We start from the raw sequence: 26,703 nt of genomic DNA on the forward strand, positions 1-26,703 counted from the left end.
AACAAAACGAATGGGCCGCCGATGTACTAGTTTTATGGGCCGTTAAGACAAAAAAAAAAAGTATGAGATGTATCGGCCCAAAAAGCACGTCGGCCCACCGGGAATCTCCCGGTAGTACCGATGGCAAGTAGCCTACATGCCTGGACGTCACACTTTAAATCCTACCTGTTGCTGTAAATAATCCACTTATTTACAGTAGCTGCTGTCGCATCAATTGACATGCCATCTCCTTTTCCTCTTTCTTTTTCTATTTTTAGTCCCCGACAGCTTTTTTGCTTTATCCATCTTTTTCGACGACAACTCACTAACGTTACTCGTTCCTGCTCGCTCAGCGCTCATGGCGACCGCGCCCGTGCCCGCCCGCGCGCGTCCGCTCGCTATTTTTAAATGATTATTTAATTCCTATTTTAACAACATGAAAAAGACTATTCAAACATGACATTAAAATATAAATATAAAAAAATTACAGACATTTCTTGGGGGTGCTGGGCAGGTGCTATGGCTATTATAGGGGGAGCTACAGCACCACCTAGCTCCCCCCTGGCGCCGCCACTGGCGCCATTCAGTATAGGATTTGACTGTTCATAGTAATGATATAAATGTTATACATCATTTGATTGTGTTTAGTGTCTACTTTATGTACACTGTTGTGCTTTTTGCAAAATAAAGGGAAAAAAAAAAAAACACGATGAGAGTTCTGCCGTCTTCTGTCAGTCCATTCTGAAACGCATCCGAAAATGAACTGTAACTCAGCGAATGCTTGCCACACTTTCACGAGAGATATGTCTTTATAAAGCTTGAATTGTCTTCTTTTAAAATTAAGTAATTAATATAAAAAATAAATATTCTCAGTTTATGTAATCCGTTTGAAACCATGGAGATGTACAGTCTTTTCGATGTCCCTTCATTATCTCTAATGAGCGAGGCCGCCACACCCCGGCGCTATTCACATGGTACACAAGATACTTTATACTCAACTTTTAGTTTTTCTTTAACCTTTGTGTGGTGTTCGGGTCATTTTGACCCGGAGAAGATTTTCTTTTTCCCGTAAATACTATATAGTTAATGTTATTGCTTTGGACTGAAACTTAGTGACTTTTTTCACAAATGGTATAAATACTTCTGAAATGTTTTGTGACAATTTTCTTGGGGGGGGGGGGGGGGGGGGGGGGGGGTAGATTGGGGTTGGTTGTCAAATGTGCCATTTTGTACAAAAAAAAGTTTTTCAAAACAAAATTCCTGGTGAAAAATTAAAGCAGACTAGTGTGATCAAAAGTGCCAATTTTCTTCAGATTTGATTTAATATTTCCAAAATTATTCTAAAATAATGTTTTTTTTTTACTAAAAAAAAGGAGATGGTTACTATCAAATAGATGAGGCCTCCGATTAATCAGATGCAAATAGAAATATAAAACCAGTCCTAACTGAAAGAGAACAAGTTGACAAAAAGATTGAATCCAATATTGGGTGATAATATTGCATAACTAGTGATTTATAAGCTATTTTTTGTAGTCCGGTCATTTTTGACCAGGAACACCACAAGAGTGACAATGTGTCATATTGTACAAAATAAAAGTTTTTCAAAACAAAATTCCTGGTGAAAAATTAAAGTAGACAAGTGTGATCAACAGTGCCAATTTTCTTCAGATTTTATTTAATATTTCCAAAATTATTCAAAAATATATTTTTTTTTACTCAAAAAATGAGACGCCTACTATCAAATAAATGAGGCCTACGATTAATCAGATGCAAATAGAAATATAAAACCAGTCCTAACTGAAAGAGAAGAAGTTGACAAAAAGATTTAATCCAATATTGGGTGAAAATATAGCATAATGAGAGATTTATAAGCTATTTTTTATAGTCCGGTCATTTTTGACCGGGAACACCACAGGGGAAATTGGGTTGTGAACACCACACAAGGGTTTTTAAAGGTACAATATATAAGAATTTTGTATCAAAATATCATAAAACCACTTGCACAGTGTTATATATTTATTTTAATTGTGTACTTACATTATCCTAAATGTTTACAAGAATTTGTAAATTAAGAGAAATTCTCTCTGTCAATGACGTAATATCCGCGTTAACCCTGGTTTCTGCTAGTACTGCCATAGTAACCATGGCAACAGACGTGGACAACTGTGTGATGTTTAGCGGCGCACTCATGCTGTTGTTGTTTTGTTAAAACACTATTGACCATGGCAATCAGACTTTGAGACAAAAGGAGAACTAAAACGAGGATCAATATTGGCATGTCGTTTTCGAAATGCCAAGAGCTTCTCGACAAACTTGGACTTGACAGAGCTTTAAGACTTGAGGAGACCTATAATCTAGCTCAGTGGTTCTCAACTCCAGTCCTCGGGACCCGCTGCTCTGTACATTTTGTATGTCTCCCTTATTTAACACATCTGAATCAGATCATCAGCTCGTTAAGAGAGACTGATGAACTGAACTGAGTGTGTCAGATAAGAGAGACATACAAAATGTGCAGAGCAACGGGTCCCGAGGACTGAAGTTGAGAACCTTCTAGCTCACTGCAAGTCTCATATAGCCAACAAACTAACACATAGAATAGCATTATAACTTTCAACACACTCAAATGCAGTTTAGTGTGATAGTGTAACTTTAGACCAAGTGAAACAGCGCTGCGTTACCACACACGTTTAATTCGTCTAATAAACTGTCCTGTGTGAGTAGTGATTCAGCACTTGCGGATAGTTCGGTAGAATGAAATATCCTCATTCCTTTAATATCCGCGGGACTCGTGTGTCTGTCTCTCATTAGCAATCGCGCCCTGTTTCATACCACTGTCATGTTAAAAAACATGAATGTATTCACACATCCACAAAAATTTTTAGATCCATCAGCATGACGACAAGTTCCATGATTCCTCTTATCACTGCATCATCAACTTTGTTATTGTTAGAGGTTAGCGACCCCTAGTGGTGAAAAAAAATGACATATTGTAGCTTTAAGAATAAACCATATTTAATTTTATTGAGATGCTCACAATCATATTTTAAACAAGTAATTAGTAAATATATGACTAGTGCAAAACACAGGAGTGAGGAGAAGAAAGAAGCCACACCACCAGAATAACAAGATCCCATGAAATCAACTGACGTGGCTTGTGCTTTACTTTTATTTTCTTTATAACAGCCGATATGCTTTGAGCCACATCCTCGAATCATGATCTTCTACTTTATATTTAACAGTAAGTATGTTTGACTGAACAGTCACAGATGAAAACTCATGTTGATGTAATGGGGTCTTTAAAACATATAGTGTACATTAGTATTTTAAATACCCAAAGAACATTACATTGATATTAAAAAGACTCATATGATACTTTTAAATTACATAAATTATTTTTTGTGTACTGATACAAGCACATTATCTGATGATAATGACATATCCTTCACTCCTAATATCTGCTGCAGATGAAGTTGAGTTTGACGTGTTCAGGACGGCTGATCCAGCGCTGATCTCCTCCAGACTGAACTGCTCCAGATCTCACTCCAGACTCACAGTCCTCGTCTCCTGTGCCGTTCCCTGGAGCCCAGTTCTGATAGCACACGGTCTCTCCGCTCACCCAGAACCAGAGGCCCACAGTGCAGGAGTGACGTAAACCCAACCACACCGCCCCAGTAGACGCACCTTTAACCACATTCATCACCTCCTCCTGCATCTCCTCTGAATGAACCGAGACCAGATCCGTATAATTCTGTCTGCAGTATCTCAGAGCTTCAGGCCACGTCAGAGTCTCTTTGATCAGAATCAGTTTATCTGGACACAAAACAAACCACAAGCAAAAACTAGAGAGAGACTGATCAAAAACAACATGCAGAACAAACACTGTGGAGGAATCTGTCATGTCAGACATGTAGCGTGAACTTTAAGATATCTGGAGGTGATGGATGGATTGTGTGTGTTTGTGAGGATCTGCTCACCTTCATGACACACAAAAGGATATTGGTGGTTGCAAGAGATGTCTATCCACTGTCTCAGATCATTGTGTTCGATAATAGCACAGTTTTCATCACCTCCACTATTATTAGGTTCACCAGTCTTCCAGTATCTGAATGAAGAGTTACTCTGATCTGACCACTGCCATGAGTCTCTGAACAGACCGATCCAGATCTCTGATCCCCATAACTGAAGAATAGTATTCCAGATCCATGATTCAGATAACTGAAGACCACTAATGAAATTTTTAACCTGTTGATTCTCATCCTGGTTCCTCACACTGACCAGATCAATGTGATTCTGTCTGCAGAAACTCTGAGCGTCTCTCCAGTTCTTCGTCTGATTGACAAAGACGAGTCCTGTGTTCGCTTTAAGAAAAGAATCAAAACAATAAATAAAAATAAAAAAACTGTTTCATGAATCAGTTTGTTCATTAGTCTTATTCTGCTTTATGGTTTGGATGTGAACAAGAGCAGCAATGGAAGACATGAAGTATATTTCTGAACATTATGATGATTTTAAAGTACTTTCTTTTTGTCCATTATGTTTCTTCTTCAGAACACTTGATTAAAGGGGGGGTACAATGGTGTTTCATGTATTCAGAGTTGTTTACAGTGTTAAAGAGATAGATTCTCATGCTAAACATGGGCAAAGTTTAAAAAAAAATATTTTGGACGAATAACGGAGAATTTCTGTGCCGAAAATCTTACTTCCGGGTTGGTGCAAGTTTCGGCTGGGTTTTTTTCGATCGTGGATCTAATGACGTAGACCAGAGTGGAACTCCTTATATGAGCATTTCTCTCGGAAAAGCTCGCCCGCGAGCACGTCGACTAGAGGAGAGCGAGACCGCGCACATCAACGCGCTTCAACAGGAAATCATCGGCAGCGCTGCATAGGATTTGTTCAAGAATGTCTCAAAAAAAGTGTGTTTTTGGATGTGAGGGAAAGCTTACCGTGTTCAGCTTTCCAAAGAACCCAGTGTTACAGGAACAGTGGATGCCGTTTGTTTTTCCGGGGCAGCAACGGAGTGTAGGAAGTGCGGTTGTGTGTTCTGGTCATTTCAGTGACGAATGTTTTATTAACAAGGCTCAGGTCGACGCTGGATTTGCAAATCGTTTGCTATTAAAACGTGGAGTGGTCCCAGTGCTAAAAGACCCCATTCATGTAAGTACAACTGGATCAGATTTCTGTCTTTTGCTGGAAATCAAGAACTACCGCTTGACTCTATAGCTCCGCCTCCAGGACCTCGGCTTTTCCCGGAGAGAATCGGAAAGCTGTATTTTTCTTTTAAAATTATAATAAAACTAAACACTTTTTGGAGATATTAAGGATGCACTACTACTCTATAGGTACTCAAGATTAACATGAGATTAGGTGAAACTGTGCATGTTATGTACCCTTTAAGAGCCTGAAGAGAGAAACGTCAGACAGAGTATGTTACACTGCACCTAAATATGTTAATTAATTAGTCCACTAAAATATTTACTTGTACTGTATATTAGTAATTTGGAGTGTATTTTGATGCTTGATTTTGTTTTAATGGACTAATATTACATTGACATTATTACATCACGCTGTTAATATAATTTGAGATTTGAGATATTCATAGACCTGCAGCAACATAAACGAGAATAAGAAAACAAGTCTTGGTAATTTTAGCAGCTTTAAATGTCATTTTTTAAAGCACACTTTTTTTTCATATGCACTTTTTAAAGCAGTGTTTTAACATTTGAATCAGCCTATTTGAATATTTTTTCTTTTTTTGAATTTGAATATTTCAATCTAAAAATATTTAAAAGTATTTAATGCATTATTGTATTAGAATTAATAATTTGTTATTACAGCTATTTTATAATAAATCCAAAAGCAAAACATGAAAATAACTACCCCAGGTAAAAAAAAAAAGACGTAGTATTAAGTGCATTAAAAATATACTTGAAAGTAGTATGTTTATAATACGTTTGTATTCCCAACATGCTTATTTGAAGTGCATTAAAATATATTGAATTGCATTTTAATATATTTCTAAAAACTGTAAGACTGAAGAAACTGGAAGGACTGGAAGAGAGGGCAACTCTGAGAAAACATAGGAAATTAACATTTGAACTCTCTTGCTATACAGTATATGTCTTATTTAAAATATGGTGGATTTGCTCGACTGCCATGACAGTCGGCGCAAGCGGAGTGATACAAACGGTGAAACAGTTAGAATGAGGTTACTGTGAAAATATTGATCAGATTCGAGAACCACCTGAAACTACCTGATTGTATTCTTTGTGTTTTAATTTTGATAAATCATTGCATATGCACCTTCTGCGCAGACGTCACACATCATCAGTGCGTTCTGTAAGGCTTTGCAGAAACACACAGTCACTGAGCACCACAAACACACACAGTGTCTTTTACAGTTCCTCCTGAACCAAAACAACGAGCTCCTGCTGCGTTCACACCATGAGGAACCGTAATTATGAGATGGCAACCCGGAGCTGTTCACGTCCTCAGACTCGGATTTATGTGTTTCTATGTCAACACTATCAACGCCGAAATGAATCTACAGCAGTCAGGACTAAAGCTCCATATGCTGTTTACAATTATTATTGTAATGGTATGTGGTTTGAGTCATGAGGTAATTTGACACTGTCTCTCTTGATGCTTAGCCGACTCTGCTGTGTGTGTTCTTGTGTTTTAGAGGCTTTGGAGACTCTGAAGGGAGAGTGGGATCTCATGCTTTCAAAGCCAGCTTGATAATGCTAGCCTCTCGGAAATTGCCTAAGCTACCTTTCATTTATAAATGAATGCTGTGTGTGTTAGTAGAAAATGTTCTGGAGCCGTTATATTTGGTATATGGTGCATCTATAAATGAACGGTTGTTGTAATTGTAAATAGCTGCACTCACTGTTGTTGCAGATGAAACAAAGAGTTCCACTACATGGCAAAGCATGAAGTTTTCCATTTTTCATCATTCCACAATAATCTCCACCATCAGGTTGATAAGGTCCCCAGTTGAGAGAGAGCGCAGGTTCACCTGAAGACCACTGCCATTTATCAACACTCGTCTTCTGCAGCCCAATCCAGATATACTGAACACCTCCATCATTCACACTCTTGTTCAGCTCGTTCATGTCGTTCATGTTGTCAACGGTGGCCAGATCTGTGTATTTCTCTCTGCAGAATCTCTGAGCTTCAGTCCAGGTCTTCAACACGTTTATAAAGTGATACTGACGCTGAACACATTCAGATACGGAGCAGAGAGCTGTGAAAGACAGCGTTTGATTTAATGCTTTTCATAACAGGGTCAAACCTGATGAAACTATAAACCATAAATAATACAACAAACACACTCACCAATGAGAAGAAGAATCAAATATAGAGTTTGCTCCATTTCTGAGGGAAAACACAGAGGAAAATCTCAAATATGAGTAAATCATGATCATGTAATTAAAAATAAATAATTAATTAATAAAAAATTGCAGTTTAGCAATCATTCAGACAATATTAACATCTGAAAGTGTAATTGTGTTAGAAGAATGAACATGTTCTTACTTTAGAGGTCGTGTGTTTCTGTCCTGAGTCTGATGTTTCTGTCTGCAGATTTACACTATGCTATTATTATATCTGCTCTCATCCCTCAGCTCATCACATCATTTGTGTATTTCTCTGAAAACCCCTATTTCATATTTTACTTCCTCCTTATTTGTGTATTTGTCCACCCTTGTCTTTCCCTTTATTTGCATATTGACTTCTGTGTCAGTCAGTCAGTATTAATCTATAATATGGACCTTATGGAATCAAAAAAAAAGTTTGAACATTCACAACTAAACACTGCTTTAATGATATTGCTGGACTGCATAACTCGTGTTTCATCCCTGATCATCTTGAAATCGTCGTCCATCCACACTTGCCATCTTTGCACTTCACCATTTGCACTCTAAAAAATGCTGGGTTGTTTTTTAACCCAGAATGCTGGGTCAAGTCTGTTGGGTAATTTTGTTGGGTTATTTTATCACATTTTAAACACCTTTGGGTAGTTTTAATTTTCCAGTTTTTGGGTTAAACCTGCTGGGTCGCAACGCTGGGTTGTTTCACGAGCTTCCCGCCTTGGAGATGTTTAAATTCGCTCCCAAGCTGTCATTTTGAGAGGACAAAGGGGCAAAGCAGCTGGGTGCAACTGTTTAAAGGTAAGTTTATACTTGTGTGAGTGCTATTCTTTTTCTTGTATTGTAAATATTGACACATGACAATAAACAATTTGATTTTTGAGAAGAAATGAATGAATTTTTATTGATCCTATTCCATAACAAAGGGACAATTTCATTAACTCCTTAATGGCTGATTTTTTTTATAATTAAATAAAAACAAAGTAAATACAGGAAAAAATCTCAAAATATTACAAAGAAAAAGACTGGAATAAAATAAAATATTAAATAAATAAAATTAATAAATAAAGATAAATGATAAGTGACTGATATAAAAATAAATAAGAGTAAGTAAAATAAAATAAATCAGTTTGATAAAAAATAAAAGCTAGAAAGGATTTGTCACAAATTTATGACAACAGGGGACAAGGGGTTAAAAAAAGAATGACTAATCACCCCAGTACACATAAGCAGGTCATGCAGATTTTACAACATTCATGTATCTGGAGCACAACTCCAGCCTTCCATCATCGAAGTCATCGACAACTTTTGGCAACATGTGGGTGAAATAGAAGGAGTGTAGCCTTGAGATATGTCCCTCAACAAAGGTTTGGTCGTAGGGCACGTTGAGCTGCAGACATTCAGTGTTACTCCAAATCACCAACAAGGCTTGCCGTAGCCCTGTGCAGTGCATGCCCAGTTGCACCTGCATGTAATATCCCTTTGGCCCATTGAAGGACAGATGGAAGTCCCCTGTGGGCATGCGTTTGATCTCACTGCTTTTAGCAGCAAGTGCTTCAGTAAGGGACTGGTTTTTGACTAAGACAGGGCACTTGATCTCCAGTAGTGTGTCTCTGTTCATGACACCATCCGGACTCGCAGCAAGCCATGGCTCACTCGGGCAAACCACCAAACCTTTCACATCGATGTCATGACCTTGGTCTTGCAGGTATTGCCTGGCATGCTCTTCACCCTCTGCTCCTTGCCGGGTTGCCGCGTTACCGTGAAAGGTAGGATGGAGGTGTTCAGACAAGAATTTGTCTGGTGCTGTGGTAGCCCGAACTGGCACGTTCTTGGCTGTGCTTGCTGTTATCCGTACCCGTCGCATGTCATGCCACAGTTGTTCCCTGCTCTGTTCTTTTGTGTGCTGCTCAATGTACATAAATTGGGTTGTGGTCATGTCAATGTATGTGGTGTAGAATGCCCTACATTTCTCACATTCAAGTTGTGTGTTGTGATCACCATGATATAGGGGCAGTGGAGCTTTTGATGTCTCGGCAGACTGAGCAGGGAGGCTGGTGTTAAAAGTAAGCTGCATTAGTCCACTGCCAGGTGCAGTAAAAAGTGCTGCTATTGGTGTGGAGAGACAGTAATCTTGCCATTCTTCCAGTGTCTCATGGACTTTTACCTTGCGACTAGGTGTAGAGACTATGGAGGAGGATGCCTGTGATGCTGGTTGGTATAGATTATTTCTGCTGTGTCTTCGGAAAGACACATCTCTGATTTTTTGCTGCCCAGTATTGCTTTTTGTCCCGGCATTCCAGCAATTCTGCACATCAGTGCAGGCAAGCCCTGTCTTCCCTTGCCTCACAGCATTTTCTACCTGCAGACAGATAGAAACAAAATCACACACTTTTTAAATAATGGTTTGAGCATCACAGCACAATTGACTTCTTTTAGAGACAACATTTTGTAAATCAAAATAACAAGGGTATGATGAAGGTAGAGAGTTTTTGTTACTTTTCAAAACAATTAATGAGCTGGGCCTGCAGCCATCAACATCAATGTTTAACCCCTTAATGCCTGAATTTATTTAGACTTATATAAAAAAAATCTGGAAAAATATGAAAAGAATAATACAAGAATAAAAGAAAATATAATTAAATATTAAATAAATAAATAACATTTAATAAAGTGATAAATGATACGATATGGTTACACGTTTGCACAATAAACTGTATCCAAGTTTGTTTTTTGCGGGAACGGCAGGGGTAGTTCACACTCTCTCACACTTAAGACACAATCTCTCTCTCACAAACACACACACACACACACACACACACACACACACGTATGTATGTGTGTGTGTGTGTGTGTGTGTGCGTGTGTATGCATGTGTGTGTGTGTGTGTGTGTGTGTGTGTGAGAGAGAGAGAGAGAGAGATTGTGTCTAAGTGTGAGAGAGTATAAACATATAAACACCATTTAGTATGTTTTTTAGCCGTTTGGTTTATGAGAACAAAGATGTCCTCATAACCCATGTTTACGTTGTAATACCCATCACCCATGTCATTATACACATTTGTGTCCTCATAAACCACACACACACACACACACACACACACACACAAGGGTTAAAGCACTGTCAAACAACCCCGCATTCTGCGCTCACTGTAAACACCTTGCTGTTGTCTTAAAATTAACTCTAAAAAGTAAAAGTAACTCGTAATGTATGCAAAGTGTCTCTCTTCCTAACAGCGCCGATCAACGAGCATTTAAAATGCTAGGCAGGCAGGCTAGAGGGGATTACTTTTTATTTGTATTACTCTTCGTGTTCTGTTATAGATTAACACACGGATACATACAAACATCTTATTACAAGCATAAGATGGGCTAACGTACCTTCCAAAGCACGGCGGCTGCATGGCTACAGGAACGTCCGGGTCCGGCGATACAGGTACAGCCTGCAGTCTCCACATCTCCCGTCTTGGTAACCAAAACCCAGGCGTTATACGCGGAATTGTTAACGGACTGGCTTGGTTGAACATCGGCCTTTAGGTAAATTAAACTGCCCATATCGTGTAAAAGTACACAGCCCACTTTGTCGGAATGGAGGTACTGAAACGCCTCTGAGCTTTTCAGATTATTAATTGCATTCCTATCCACCGCCATGGAATCAATAAAATAAGAAAAGATCTTGGATGTTGTGATGCTGGGCCATATCGACATGTTGTCCGCCCATGATGTTACCTTACTTGGATGCGGAATGGTCAAAACATCATTTTTAACAAGATTTTCGGTCGAATGTTGCCATTCCAAAGCCATTTTTACACCACTACTCAGCCTGCGCCGGAAGTTCTTGGCAGAAACAGGAAGTAAACCGGAAGTGCCCGGGAAACGATCTCGGTTACTTGACTGTAACCTTGTTCCCTGAGAAAGCGGAACGAGATGCTGCGCTGCTCAGCGCATTGGGAACGTCTTTAGTCGTGACCAGCTGTGAATATTGTGTGTAACACGTCGATAGAATTGACCCGGAGGTAATATAGCCTCGGTCGGTGACGTCATCGGCGCGCACCTGCAACACGAGGCTATAAATAGATGAGCCACAGGTGCATCGTCAGGATATTTTGTCTGAAGAGCAGTCCTGGGACATCTTCAGCACGGCAAAGTAGCGCAGCATCTCGTTCCGCTTTCTCAGGGAACAAGGTTACAGTCAAGTAACCGAGATCGTTCCCTTTCGAAAGCTACAATCGATGCTGCGCTGCTCAGCGCATTGGGAACGAGAATACCCACGCCGCCGTGCTTGAACATGTCTGGACCCCCACGGTTGTGCATGTGTGTTTCACAAGAACGCAAGAAGGCCTAGACATTAGCTTGTGATGTCGACTCAAGGACATGAGAGCCCGGAGTGGCATGAACATCCAAACTATAAAATCTTATGAATGTGTGCGGAGAGGACCAACCTGCCGCATCACAAACCTGTTGTAGGGGGGCACCTCTTGCCAAAGCACTAGAAGAGGCGACCCCCCCTGGTGGAGTGAGCCCTAAGACCTTTAGGCGAAGCTTGACCGCGCGCCTCATAAGCAAGAGCAATAGCATCCCTGACCCAATGAGACATGGTCTGCTTGGTGGCAGCTGCTCCTCTGTTACTACCACCATAACAGATGAAGAGTTGCTCTGACTTACGCCACTGGCTAGTGCGGTGGATGTAAGCCTGAAGAGCACGGACTGGACACAGTCTATGAGATTTCTCCTGCTCCGGCGTTGTGAACGGTGGAGGACAGAAGGCTTCTAGAATGACCGAATGTACAGCCGAAAATGGAACCTTAGGCAGGTAATCAGGATGAGGATGCAAAATCACTTTCACCATTCCTGGGGCAAAGTCTAAGCAGGGTGGCGAAATCGACAAAGCCTGCATATCCCCAATTCTTTCAAAGAAGTTATTGCCATAAGAAAAACCATCTTAGAGTCAGAAGTTTGTCAGACGCTGATTCTAGAGGTTCAAAAGGAGTCTCAACCAGACCCTCTAGGACTAAAGCCAAGTCCCATGATAGGATCTTGGTTTTATGAGAGGCCTCAGTCGCCATGAATGAAATGAACGAACAGAGGATGTCTCCCGAGTGGCACCCCGTCAACCAAGGTATGGCAAGCCAAAAGAGCGGCCACATAAACCTTGAGAGTGGCGGGGCATGTGCCTGATGATAATATTTCCTGCAGGAATTCCAGAACTGAAGCAATCTGGCAGTTGACCGGATCTGCATTATGACACACCACCTTTCAAAGACACTCCATTTGTTGACATAACTCTTTCTAGTGAAGGAAGCACTAGCACTGAGAATGGTCTCAACAACAACAGGCGAAAAGCCCAGTGTCCCTCAGTTGGTACCCATCAGGGGCCAAACATGAAGGTTCCAGAGGTTGGGCCTGGGATGGAATATCGTGCTCTCCGTCTGAGACAGAAGGTCCCTCCCCTCCGGAATCGTCCAAGGCGAGCCGTTGAGGAGAGATATTATCTCGGAGAACAAAACTCTGGCTAGAACTCCTGGGAGCAGAGAAACTGGAGGAAAACGCATACATGCACATTCTAGGCCATGTGTGCGCCATCGCATCCAGACCCAGGGGCTGGGTGATTCAGAGATAAGTAGAGGGAACATTGCGCTTTCTAATAAGAGGCGAAGAGGTCCACCTCCGCTTCGTATCCAAACCTGTTTGACTACTTCTGGGTGGAGTTTCCATTCCCCTATCGGTAGTTTCTGTCTGAACAGTAAATCCGCTCCCACATTCAGGTGCCCTGAAATGTACACTGCCCTGAGTGACAGGAACTTTTCCTGGGCCCAGAGAAAGATCTGCCTCGCTATTCTGTTCAGATTGCGTGAGCACAAACCTCCCTGGTAATTTATGTAAGAGACTGCCGCTGTGCTGCACTAGGACATGACTGTCTCTCAACTGAGGGAGAAAGTATTTCAGGGCCAGAAATACAGTCATCAGCTTGAGGCAGTTGATGTGCCAATTGAGCTGATGACCCTCCCATTCCCCTTGAGCTGGACGACCACTTAAGACCGCTCCCCAGCCCATCAGGGAGACGTCTGCCGTTAGCATTCTGCGACAGCAAGACGCACCTAAAGTGGGACCCAAAGCAAGGAACCGGGGTCTGAACCACATAGAAAGGGAACGAAGCCGCAGCGCGTAACCCTTACCATAAACATGGATTTTAGAAAGTGCACGAAGCATTCAGCGCGTGACTCACCATAAACATGGATTTTAGAAAGGACACGAAGCACTCAGCGAGTGTTCTTGCCTTTATTTGCCCTTGGGGATTGTAGTTGAAATCCCCCGTTTTGAGCCACAACTAACATGGTCTCATGCGCAAAAGGCCCAGAGGAATCATTGTGGACGCAGCTGCCATGAGACCTATGTAATGTCCTGACCTAGCTAGATGTTGCTTAGGGTGTTAATTGGTCCTGACACGAGCGGGAGACAATTATGCCCGATGGTGACAGAATCCCATTTAACCCCAAACATGTTACCCTCAGGGTGGGAGAGTACACACCCTTGGCATTGACCTCAGCCCCCTAGAGATAACATGGCTAGGTCGAATGGAAGGACCCAATATTGGTAAGCTTTGCCCCCAAAAGCAAACTTGGGAACCTCCTGTGTTGTGGCAATATTCTATATGAAAATATACGTCCCTCAGATCGATCATGACAAACCAAACGTGATGTTGAATTTTTGACACGATCGTCTTTACAGTTAACATCTTGAACTTGAGTGCTTTAACTGTACGGTTTAAGCCTCAAAGATCGAAGATTGGACGCAAACCCCCATCCTTTTTGGGGACCAGGAAGTATCTGCTGTAATAGCCTGACTCTCTCTCTGAAAGAGGAACATGTTCTATGGCCTCTTTGTTCAGCAGAGATTGTAGCTCTTGTGACAGTACATGCGCCAGTTCCGGTCTCACGGAAGTGAATACCACGCCGTTGAAACGCGGAGGACGATTAATAAATTGGATTCCATCCTATTTGTATTGTATTTAATGCCCAAATAGAAAACCTGGCAGAAGTTTCCACTCTGCCAGACTTTGAGAGTGGTACCAACTTAACACTTCCTTTTGAGGGGATGTTAGATGTTCCGTGTCCTGGATGACAGCAGAAAAGCAACAGAACATCTAACATTTCGCTGGAAACCGCTGCTCCCCGAATCACCAGAGGTGGCGAGGAAGTACAGTGGTTTCGTGAGGGTGTCAGGTAGGAGCTGTTTGATTTACACGTCTCGTCCCGTAGGGGCACACCCCCACAGACCTGGGACAAAACAACCCTCAGGATTTTGTCTTAGGTCTATTATGCAGCTGCTGAGTACAACGAGCCGGTCCCCAGTTTTCACGAGGGGGAGCGCAACTCGTTACACTCTGCTTTTGAACCCTCCTAAAATGATGATGAGCAAAAAGAAGAGAAGAAAATGTCTCTTCAGACTGGCCCATCATCGTATAACCACACACCCCCGCACCCATGATAGTCTTAATACGTCAAGGGCACAAAGATGCACGAAGAATAAGGTTTTCCCATGACCGAGTTAACGTCATGGAGATCCTCAAGGAGGGCAGTCTAGCTGTAATCCGATCATCACACAAGTCACCACCTCGAGAACCTCTCAAACGTTTTAACATAACGAGAGATGTGTTCGGAGGCAGCTTTAATTCCTCAGAATTAAATGTGGCCAGAGAACAGCCAGACAATATAATATTATATATAATACATACATAAATATATATAATTATATTATATAAATATTGTATATATAAATATAAATATCAGTTCCTCAGCAATAAACACATCCCAATCAGACAAGCAAACACGGTCTGGATGATAGGCTGTGTTTAAATCTTTGATAAGATCAACCTGGTATGCCTTTAACACGGACATGGTGTACAACGCAGTACCAGCCTAACCGCTGAAAATGCATCTGATAATGTGATCCCAGGGGAGAGATAGCCCGCGAGCGTCTCTCCAAACTGAGGCAATATCATATAATCGCGTGCCCTCGCACCCGCGATAGTAGAATGGCTCGATGTCGAGGACACAAGACATAAATATTTACAATCTTTATTTATTTATAGACTGTGTTTTATGGGACTCTTTTTGTTGTGATCAGATCAATCTGGCCACTGCACGAGCGATCGCCACGAGCGATCTCCTTTTATCATCACGGGAGAAACGCTCGGAGGCGGCAAACTCTTAACGTTTAATGTTTAACTCTTAATGTTCCCTGCCCGAGCCAGAAGAAGCGCCGAGGCACGCTTCGGTAGTCAAGCAAAAGGACATCGCGATCTGGAGAGAGAGCAAGCGATAGGGAAGCACCGTCTCTCGCTTCTCAGCCAGATCGCACGCGAGCCCCACAATTATGGGCGCTACCCCCTTTGAAATAAGCAAAGCGAACGCGAAGCACTCTAACTGTGAACATTCCACAGTGCTCGCAATCACCATGCTCAAATGCAAAGGGCAGCATGTTCTTTCCCCAAACAAACAAAGCAGTAAGTGTGTGTATCCAGTTCTGACATGGGATGGGAGCATGGAAGAACACAACACTGTTTTGTTGGCTCATTTCTCTCTTTTTTTTTTTTTTTAAACTCTTTGATGTACGAGAGAGAAAAAGGCTTGAGAAATGAGAAATTTTCTGCACACTGCCTGAATAAACTAACTCCTAGCAAAGATCTGTAGCAGATAAAAGGTAGAGAGAGAGTTTTGACGTTCACACATGCACAGAAATGGTCTGAAGACAAAAGACCTGACGATGCACCTGTGGCTCATCTATTTATAGCCTCGTGTTGCAGGTGCGCGCCGATGACGTCACCGACCGAGGCTATATTACCTCCGGGTCAATTCTATCGACGTGTTACACACAATATTCACAGCTGGTCACGACTAAAGACGTTCCCAATGCGCTGAGCAGCGCAGCATCGATTGTAGCTTTCGAAAGGGAACTTGTCTATAGGTCAGAACGAACATGGTGGAGTTTCTAAACCGGGCAGAGTCTACAAAACCCGCGTCTAAGAGTCGTCTTTTTCTTCGGAGTCAAAAAAAAAGTAAATTTCACTGTGTACATACTGTAAAATAGGCCTACAATTTTGCACATCTGTGAATTTCACTTTAATTTCCTAAGAATTAAATGGTATAAATTACATTGTTCAAAACTAATTTTCTTTCTTTCTTAACTGTATTTGACTTTATTTAACTATACTTGTGTACATTTTTGCATATTTTAAAAATGATTTTGCATTTGCTGAAATGAATTGTCTGTTGATTTCACTGCGTATTTAGACCGTTACACATGTAATAGTTAAACGTATAAATGTCATTGTTCAGAACTAATCTTCTTTCTTTCTTTAATTGTATTTGACTATTTAATACTTGATGTATTTTTAAATGATTTTGCATTTGCTGAATTTAAAATATAATTGTCAATGTCACTGTATTTAAACTGTTAAACATGTAATAGTTTTAGAACTAATCTTTATTTATTTATTAAAACTGACAATATTGAACTACTTTGATGTCAGCACTAAATGATTTTTGCATTTAAATTTAATGTGCAGTTTGTTGTCATTGTTGCCAATTTTAACACATTTGTGAATGTCAGTTGACAAGCATTAAAAATTATTTTAACAGTCTAAACATGTTCTTCATTGTTTCTTAATTCAAAGTTTTACAGTAAAGCACAGGTGAAATTATAAGAAAAAGAAAAATAACCCAGCAAAAATAACCCAGAATAGCAAATCCATTAATGGTAAAAAAAATTACTACATCTTGGGTTTCTAGACAACCCAGCCTGCTGGGTTTAAATGTCACTGGGTTAATTTAACCCAGCATGTGTTCTGTCCAATATTTACCCAGCACTGGGTTGCCAATTGGGTTGTTTTTAACCCAGCCAATTTTAGAGTGTGTCTACTATAGATTTTTCTTTGTATTTGGCCCAAGTGTTCAAGTGTGTATAGAACTTTTGATTACCTAATTTGACACACTTATGGTGTTGTAAAAATGCAAGTGTTTACAGAGCTTTATTTTGATTCTCAAAGTTTTTCATTTTTAAATAATCCTCTAAGTGTCTGTACAGCAGTGCCTATGTAACACAGTTTACTAGTAATGATGGTGCTTTTAATTAAGTGATAAAAAGCAGTTGCAAATGTTGTACAAATGACAAAATTCACATACTCGTCTTTACACCAGTAAAATGTGCTCACTTATTTCCTGTAGCGTGCACATACTCTCTAGTGGCCAAGGGTATTTGGACAGACTCCATGTTTGAGTTTCTCTGTTTTGGGCCACTTTTATCTGTTGCTGTTTGACCTGAACAGAGAAGGGTTGAGTTCAGTAGTGAAGACTGGTGATACTGGTTACTGAGAGCCTTTAAAGTTTGAATATTGAGAGAGTTTGACTAGTGAGAGAGTTTGGGGCATTAAAAAAGACTAAATGAAGAGGAAGGGAAGACAATTATTTTTTTCTTTGGGAAAAAAATATAAATGTTTTTGCTCATATATAGGCTTCTTTTATTCCCTCTTCTGAAAGCTGAGACTCCTCACATTCACAACACAGACGAGATAAAGACATGAAAGCTTTCATTCCCCTGAAGTCCATCTCTAATGTTAGTAAAGATTATTAGACTCATTATCCCACTGAAATAATATTATCTTCTTCTGCTGTTTCAGAATAAATTAGTCTTTATTTCCTCCCTCTAAATACTTGATTGTGATTGGCTGGAATGTGTTCATTAAAACATTACATTTTTAAGAATTAGTCTTATTTAGAAAATTCTTATTGTGTTTCGTGTCATACTCCTGCTGTTCTTAGTTTATAGAACATGAACACATTTGCATGTAAACACATCCTCATCACTCATTTGTTTAGGACCACATTTAGACGTTCAGTGTGGACAATCTTTACATCTCTGACGTGAAACAGAAGCAGAAACAGTGTGTGATTGTACATGTTATTGACACATTCCATGGTCTCATTCAGTCTTATTCATCTGTTAGTTTTATTAAAGGGATATTTCACCACTAGAAAGATGAATGTGTATTTAAATGGGGTCATTTATGTAGTAGAAATGTAAAAACATGTGAAATTATTTTAGAAGTTGGAGCCTTCTAGAATGAGAAAAGCCAGAAAATGTATTTTTGGCACATGTGGATGAAAGACAACAACTCCCAGAATGCACTTGCTTCGCTGCTCTACGAGGCCACTGCTAATCCGCAGCTGCTCCGGCCGCCTCTTGTTCCTCCATCATCCGCATCTGTTCATCGCTGTATTGTGGCTCGTACAGGCAGCCACGGGCATCGGGTTCGTGCACCAGATCTTCAAAATCCCCTTCTGCCATATCATCTTCAAAACTACCTTTCGCCATCGTGGTTAGCCTACTACTCAGCTTTCTCCACAGAGCAAGAGCCTGTTAGCTTAGCTTAAAAAAAAAAAAAAGATGGCTGACACTATTTCTACATTCTGTGAGTGAGATCGCACCCTCTATGGGCGGGTTGAACACATGCGGAACGAGCTCCTCCTACTGGCTGTAGTCTCTCGCCTCTGGACAATAAAGCCTCTGATGACGGTAAATGACGATTTTTGCGTCATTGGAGGTTTTTTTCCAGACACACACTAGAGAAATCTCTCGTCTCAGGAGGACATCATTCATCATTCCAAAATACTACCGGGTTTCTCCTGATACAAAGCTTAATGCTAATCAGTGAAGTTATCCCTTTAAGTTACACTTCTTATAACATTAGTTTTTCTCTGGCTGTTATAAAGCACATTTGTTATAGAAAAAAAAGCAGTGACAAATGATTATGTAGTAGATGATTATAATGTATAATGTATTGATGATAACATGTAGTGGCCTGAGGCCTAAACCATGAAGCCGGTTTAAGTTAACAAGGTGTTTCAGTTTAGTTTGCACCAACCCTGGATTTTAGGCACTATGAAAGTGGCTCGGCTTTTAGCATTCATCACGATAGTCATGGTACCAACAAACCTGAGTGGATTGGTTTGGCTTTTCAACTCAAAACTAATCCTGTAACCCTGAGTTTGTTCAACTACCATCATGGTACAGCCCCTGATTTACTGATCTAATCCAGTGTTTAATCAGTTACCATACATGTTGTAACGAGGTTCAATGTTGTGGGAATAGCTGGAAAGGAATACGTGAAAAATCATGAAGATTGGGCACTTTTGGAAAAGTTTTTGATTTTTGGCAGGGTGTTAGGTATAGGCCTAAGGTTTTTAAAAATCCATGGATACAAGTTGGGGTGGCCCCCCTAGTGGCAGTTATCCATAAAATCCAAATTGGTCCCCGCCGAAAAGAGAAAAGGTTATATCTCAGCTTGCTTTAGTCTTAAATTGTTGTATAGTGTAATTTTTCTACTTTGTTTGATACAAGGAATCCAATTCTGATATATTCTTCTTATTTTAAGTCAATTTCCATGTTAAATCTATTATCATAGTCAAATTTAGCTCAAATAAACTGTCAATATCTCTGAAGAAGTCACACTGAAATATTACTCAGGGCCCTAGACCCATATTTTTACCTCCAAGGTATGCTTTTCTTTGTTGATTGGACAGGTCACTATCACTATAGTGTCAAAAATCACATGTTGTGACCAAAAGGACCATTGTTGAGGCTTTAAATGAACACAACTTCAGAACTATGCCACAGTGAAAAGTTATATTAGGCTTTTCACCATGTTAAAGGAGTCATGACCTGTAATTTTCACTTTTCCACGAGAATAAATGTATGTTATGATTGCCTAACGATTATACACTGGCCGGGAAGCCGATATTTAAAAGTGAAGCGTTTGTTTACCCCATGGGTTCGTCAACCAGCCCACGTGCACGCGCACTCAAATATGAGATTTTAATTTCTGCGCCGACTTGACGTCAAGCCCTGCCCCTCTCCCCCTCATATTCAGTCGCGAAAGATGCAGAAAAGGATAGATAAATAAAACAAACAGTCAAGTAATAATAAACAAAGAAAAACATCACGTTACATGTCTGTAGAAGAAAAAAATTGAATGTCTAAAAAAACACAACGTGAAACAAGGCAAAAACACCACATGATAGCAAACGTTGATCTCAATAACCACTCTAAGCTGCTAAAAAAAGTAAACTACATCTCCATTAATGTAATCTACATTAAATAAAGGTAAACCTATGTGGGAGAAAATAGCAACAAACGTTTTAGCTCGTTACTGATGTTAAGGTATGTCTCAGTCAAAATGATTGTCTTTACCATTCAGAGGCATCTTGCTGTAGACGTCCTTCCATCGACTCTACATCTTCCCTTTCCAAATCAGGTTCAGAGTCTGGCTCAAACATATACGGCTGAATTCCGTAGGTCGCGGCCAGGTCGGGTTCATTCACAACTTGCGCCATTATGTCATTTTGGAATGACATGCTAAAGCGTTACCTGCGGTGTCAACCCCCTCCTTCCTGCCACCAATCAACGCGCCCCTCATTTGCATTATTACAATGACCATCCACGACAGCCAAAATATCGCATCAGATCTCGCGAGACAATAATGCCTTCAGAAATAAGGGTCAGAGGAGCTCTGTGTTTATTTTTTTTTCCACTTATTTTTTTTTTTAGAAGGGCCTGAAAGACTATAATAGAGCGTGGGTATACAAGTTAATACTAGGTTATGACTCCTTTAAGGATCAATATTACATTTTAGTCAAATAACACACACACACACACACACACAAAAAATACATACTTAAACATCATGTATTTATTAAAAAAAAAAATTGTTTCACTCTTCATCATTATTAGTACAGCCTCCCTCACACTTGCACAATGTGGTACAGCGAAGTCCAGCTTGGTGGCACTTACAGTTGCCCTTACAGGCAACCACACAGCCACAGTTGAGGAGGAGTGAGCATCCCTTGCTGACATCTTCCAGATCTGTCCAATATGGCACCCAGACTTTGGTTCTGTCATTCAATTCCCAACCCCACTCACTGGGGTCTGGTATCTCTGGAGTTTTGGAGAGGGACTGCTTCCAGACAAAAGCTGCAGTGTGCAGGGCACGCTTCCCATGCTGGAATAAGGCATGCTGGGTCGGGGGGATTTAATCCAGGGACTTGAGGCCATGAGTGAAAAGAAGCTTCCGGGCTTCATTGACTGACTTGACACCGCAGTTCTTACTATACATGAGTACAGTCCAGCGTTCGAGAACTCGCATGTGCACTGATTCCAGTGTGAGGCTGGTTGGGTCTTGGGTGATCACAATGAGGGTGTCGGTGACTTCTGGGTAAGCTGCCTACGCATTCCATGCAGTTTTTCTGCCAATTCCATACATTGCTGATACAATGTCACTTTTGAGTGGCATTTTTGAGATCCCAACATTTCTGAGATGTGGTGGATTGGAATTTCTTTATATGCCTTCCCTGATCCAAATCCAATCCACAGCTCTGAGAGGCCTAACTCCTGGAACAGATTGATGGGCAGCACAACCACATCACTATCTACTGTCCTTAGGTAAGCCTGGGTGTGACCCTGTTCGGCAGCATGACGTAAATGTAGCATCATTCGTGTGTCTGCTTCCTCTTGCTGACATGGTGACAATGATTCTAGGTCAGTAGGTTTGTTGCTCAGGACCAAGTTAGCCTTTGTTGTGTACTTTGAGCCAGCTGTGGTCTTCAGAAGTTCGCCACATATAGATGCTCACAATCATATTTGTAAACAAGTAATTAGTAAATACATGACTAGTGCAAAACACAGGAGTGAGGAGAAGAAAGAAGCCACACCACCAGAATAACACGATCCCATGAAATCAACTTTTATAACAGCCAATATACTTTGAGCCACATCCTCGAATCATGATCTTCTACTTTATATTTAACAGCAAGTATGTTTGACTGAACAGTCTGTGTTGAAAATAATGAGCCGTTTTTTCAGAAGAGAACTAATGCAAATTTAAAATGTAAATGTTTCTAAAAGCCACAAATAAAAACTCATGCTGATGTGATGGGGGTCTTTAAAACATATAGTGCACATTAGTATTTTAAATACCCAAAGAACATTACATTGATAGAGAAAAGACTCATATGATACTTTTAAATTACAGAAATGAATTTCATTGTACTGATATAAGCACATTATCTGATGATTAAAACAATGCAAAAAGTGTTTGCCAGTTAAAAAATCTTTTGCTTAAAGGTTGTATCAGCGATTTCAGGCCCAAACGTAAATCACCGACAGGTGTTGTGAGGTTTTCGCGTGCAGCCGTCATAGGCAGCCCTGTCGGTGATTGGTTGGAACACTGTTTATTTTGGTTTTGAGTGGTTGGTGAAAGCAATTGTTTTGTGTGCAGATCTCAGAGCCTAGGCTGCCTACAGAGACGCGTTTTTTTGACGTCATGCTTATGGGGCGGGCAGCTAGCGGATCGTTAGGAAAGATTAGATGAATGTGATCATTTATGTTTGGGCCTTTTTTGGGCCTGAAATCGCTGATACAACCTTTAAGAACAACACAAACACATATCCTTCACTCCTAAGATCTGCTGCAGATGAAGTTGAGTTTGACGTGTTCAGGACGGCTGATCCAGAGCTGATCTCCTCCAGACTGAACTGCTCCAGATCTCACTCCAGACACACAGTCCTCGTCTCCTGTGCCGTTCCCTGGAGCCCAGTTCTGATAGCACACGGTCTCTCCGCTCACCCAGAACCAGAGGCCCACAGTGCAGGAGTGACGTAAACCCAACCACACCGCCTCAGTAGACGCACGTTTAACCACATTCATCACCTCCTCCTGCATCTCCTCTGAATGAACCGAGACCAGATCCGTATAATTCTGTCTGCAGTATCTCAGAGCTTCAGGCCACGTCAGAGTCTCGTTGATCAGAATCAGTTTATCTGGACACAAAACAAACCACAAGCAAAAACTAGAGAGAGACTGATCAAAAACAACATGCAGAACAAACACTGTGGAGGAATCTGTCATGTCAGACATGTAGCGTGAACTTTAAGATATCTGGAGATGATGGATGGATTGTGTGTGTTTGTGAGGATCTGCTCACCTTCATGACACACAAAAGGATATTGGTTGTTGCAAGAGATGTCATGCCATTGACCCTGAGCATTGTGTTCGATAACAGCACAGTTTTCACCACCTCCACTATTATTAGGTTCACCAGTCTTCCAGTATCTGAAAGAGGAGTCACTCTGATCTGACCACTGCCATGAGTCTCTGAACAGACCGATCCAGATCCATAATACATTATGATTACTTCTCCAGACCCATGATTCAGGTAAATTATTATCATTAATGAACTTCTGAACCTGTTGATTCTCATTCTGGTTCCTCACACTGACCAGATCAGTGTGATTATGTCTGCAGTAACTCTGAGCGTCTGTCCAGTTCTTCGTCTGATTGACAAAGACGAGTCCTGTGTTGGCTTTAGGAAGAAAAAAAAAAAAAACAGTTTCATAAATCAGATTGTTCATTGTTCTTATGCCGCTTTATGTTTTACACACACACACACACACACACACACACACACACACACACACACACACACACACACACACACACACAGGGGCGAGGCCAGGGCGCCATTGTGCCTGTGCAGTGTGTGCATCTCTACAGCTCTGATTAGGACTACTGACACCATGTAAGTAAATAATGTCTTCAGTCGTTGTCCCTCCTTGCTATTCTACATGACGGCAAGATTTTGAAAAGACTTTGGCTTGTTCCCTAATGTTATCAGTCTCCATAGTCAAGCCACAAACAATAGGAATCTAGCAGAGTATGGTCGCTACTCCCTCTTATGACATCATCACCCAGTAACTGTAAAAAAACAGGCTACCTTTGAAGAAACCCCAATAAATGTTATTTTAACGCATTTTAAGACAGAAATTTTTAAATATATACATATTGAGCACTTTAATTTAGATATTAATTGGTTGTGGTGGTTAACCTGCAATTTACACTTTAAGTGCTGTAGTGTAAATGCAGACTTATAGACCTGCAGCAACATACAAGAATAAGAAAACAAGTCTGTGTTTTCTGTGTAATTTTTGTAGCTTTTTTAAAGCTTTTTTAAGACCTAATTTTTAAAGGTCTCTTTTTCATGTGTCCTCTTTAAAGCAGTTTAAAAAGCTGCCTATTTGATTTTTTTTTTATTAAATCTAAAAATATTATACATATATATATATATATATATATGTAAAACATAATATTAAATATTATATTATATAATACATCTATTTTATAATAGTAAATCCAAAAGCAAAATATGAAAAGAACTACATTAGGAAGGGGCAATGGCAAATTAGCTAAAGAGTGTCCTCTGCTGCCATCTACTGGTTATAGTGGTGATTTTAATTGACATTTTCATTAAAAAAATTAAAAAAAATTAAATTCATTTAAAAAATAAGAAATCGCATACTCTCTTGAGAAGGTACTTATTTTGAATAAGTAATTACTTCACAGCCGCTAAAAAGTACATTCTAGTATGAATGAGTGTAGTATGAATGTAATCTGGATGTACTACATTCGTCATGTTGTCATTATCATGTGATCTACCAGTGTCAGTTACGTCGCTACACTGGTATTCACAATCCTCTCCCGTGGCCTCATGGAATAGTCAAGCGTTCATCGTATGCACACTTCAGAACATATTTTGCCTACTCTTTTATGAGTACTGTGAATTCAGACACTTCTTGTCACATAGGCTACTGTTTTTCACCTACTAAATAGTAGAGAAGTATGCGACTTCGGATGGAGCCTATGTTTTCCACTAGGGGACAGAAATTGTCCACTAAACTAAAGCATGGCATATTTTCCATATCGCCATGAATGAAAATAAAAAATAGGCTACATCTTCTTTAAACTAAATTTAGTCTCCAACTATAGAGGTAAAAATAATAAAGTGTTTAAAAAAGTAGGCAACATAAATATACAAAAATATATTTTATTGTCAAGGGTCCAAACATCCCTAGTGTGCACAATAGGCAAAAGTGCCTAATTATAGATTTAAAAATATACAAAAAAAAATATACCTGAAAAAAACTACCTAATTACAGTAACGAGTGACAAAAGTCAAGAGTCACGAGCGCAACTAAAGCAAAGACTGATCACCAAAATGGTTGCTTCAAATCAAACATTTTCAATCAAATATCATTATCTAAACATCTGTTAATTCTCAATAAGAGCTTCTGTAGATGGATGGCAGTAATAAAGTCAAACTGGATAGTAATAAGTGTAATAATGTGTAATGGCTGAAAGTGAGTTGTTTAATGGGAAATTTAATGGCAGTTGAGAAATTTAATGGCAGTCGGATTCTGCAAATGAAACTAATTAACTTGAGTTTTAATTTAGTGCATGGTATCTTTACAGTAACATATCATAGATAACAGTAAAGAACTGTACAATTAACAATTGTATTTGACCATTAATTTACAGGTCAAAATTTTACAGTGTAGTTTAACACTGTCTTGTGTGTTTTGAAGAAGGTGTGGCTTTGGAGACACTTAGGAGAGTGGGATCAAATGCTTTCATAGCTAACTTACTATTGCTAGCCTCTCCGAAAATGCCTACCCTGCCCTTAATTTATAAGTTAATACTGTTTGTGATAGTAGAACATGTTCTGAAGCCGTCATATTTAGTATATGGTGCATCTATAAATGAACGGTTGTTGTAATTTTAAGTAGCTGCACTCACTGTTGTTGCAGATGAAATGAAGAGTATCAGTACATGGCAAATCCTCCCATTGTCCATTTGACATCATTCCACAATCTCTGGTTTCAGGTTGTCCAGTAGCCCAGTTCAGATAGAGCGCAGGTTCACCTGAAGACCACTGCCATTTATCAACACCTGTCTTCTTCAGCCCAATCCAGACAAACTGAACACCTCCATCATTCACACTCTTCTTCAGCTCGTTCATGTCGTTCATGTTGTCAACGGTGGCCAGATCTGTGTATTTCTCTCTGCAGAATCTCTGAGCTTCAGTCCAGGTCTTCCTCTCGTTTATAAAGTGATACTGACGCTGAACACATTCAGATACGGAGCAGAGAGCTGTGAAAGACAGCGTTTGATTTAATGCTGTTCATAACAGGGTCAAACCTGATGAAACTATAAACCATAAATAATACAACAAACACACTCACCAATGAGAAGAAGAATCAAATATAGAGTTTGGTCCATTCCTGAGGAAGAGACAGAGAAAAATCCCAAATACTCACATATTCATCTTGGAGTAAATCATGATCATAAAAAAATAAAATAATAATATTACCATCTGAAAGTGTAATTGTGTGTGAAGAATGAACATGTTCTTACTTTAGAGGTTGTGTGTTTCTGTCCTGAGTCTGATGTTTCTGTCTGCAGATTTACACTAC

At 40.1% G+C, this 26,703-nt stretch overlaps 2 protein-coding genes across 5 annotated transcripts; both read right to left on the reverse strand.

Annotated features, from left to right (window-relative positions):
- Positions 1-3,032: 3,032 nt before the first annotated feature.
- Positions 3,033-26,703, reverse strand: LOC307155335 (C-type mannose receptor 2-like). Of its 4 annotated transcripts, none has more exons than XR_013820481.1 (7): positions 26,645-26,688; positions 26,473-26,511; positions 26,027-26,380; positions 23,382-23,759; positions 22,822-23,217; positions 22,162-22,515; positions 3,033-3,170 (listed from the first exon to the last, which is right to left on the reverse strand). XR_013820481.1 is itself a non-coding variant. In XM_079865938.1 (6 exons), exons 2-5 carry the CDS (start codon positions 26,507-26,509, stop codon positions 22,856-22,858), a joined length of 1,131 nt encoding a protein of 376 aa, XP_079722064.1. In that variant the 5' UTR covers positions 26,510-26,555; positions 26,645-26,688; the 3' UTR covers positions 21,078-22,515; positions 22,822-22,855. The 4 variants fall into 4 exon arrangements, 2 of the variants coding, with proteins under 2 accessions (XP_079722064.1, XP_079722065.1); XR_013820482.1 differs by having other exon boundaries at positions 3,037-3,170; positions 26,473-26,555; positions 26,645-26,703; XM_079865938.1 differs by lacking the exon at positions 3,033-3,170 and having other exon boundaries at positions 21,078-22,515; positions 26,473-26,555.
- Positions 3,428-7,572, reverse strand: LOC307155342 (macrophage mannose receptor 1-like; the record flags this gene model as incomplete). The annotated part of the gene is made up of 5 exons (XM_079865946.1): positions 7,513-7,572; positions 7,315-7,353; positions 6,866-7,222; positions 3,954-4,337; positions 3,428-3,789 (listed from the first exon to the last, which is right to left on the reverse strand). The coding sequence occupies exons 2-5, from the start codon at positions 7,349-7,351 to the stop codon at positions 3,428-3,430; spliced, it is 1,140 nt and encodes a 379-aa protein (XP_079722072.1). The 5' UTR covers positions 7,352-7,353; positions 7,513-7,572.

Source organism: Squalius cephalus, assembly GCF_949319135.1.
Source record: "Squalius cephalus genome assembly, chromosome: 3".
Classification (NCBI taxonomy): domain Eukaryota; kingdom Metazoa; phylum Chordata; class Actinopteri; order Cypriniformes; family Leuciscidae; genus Squalius; species Squalius cephalus.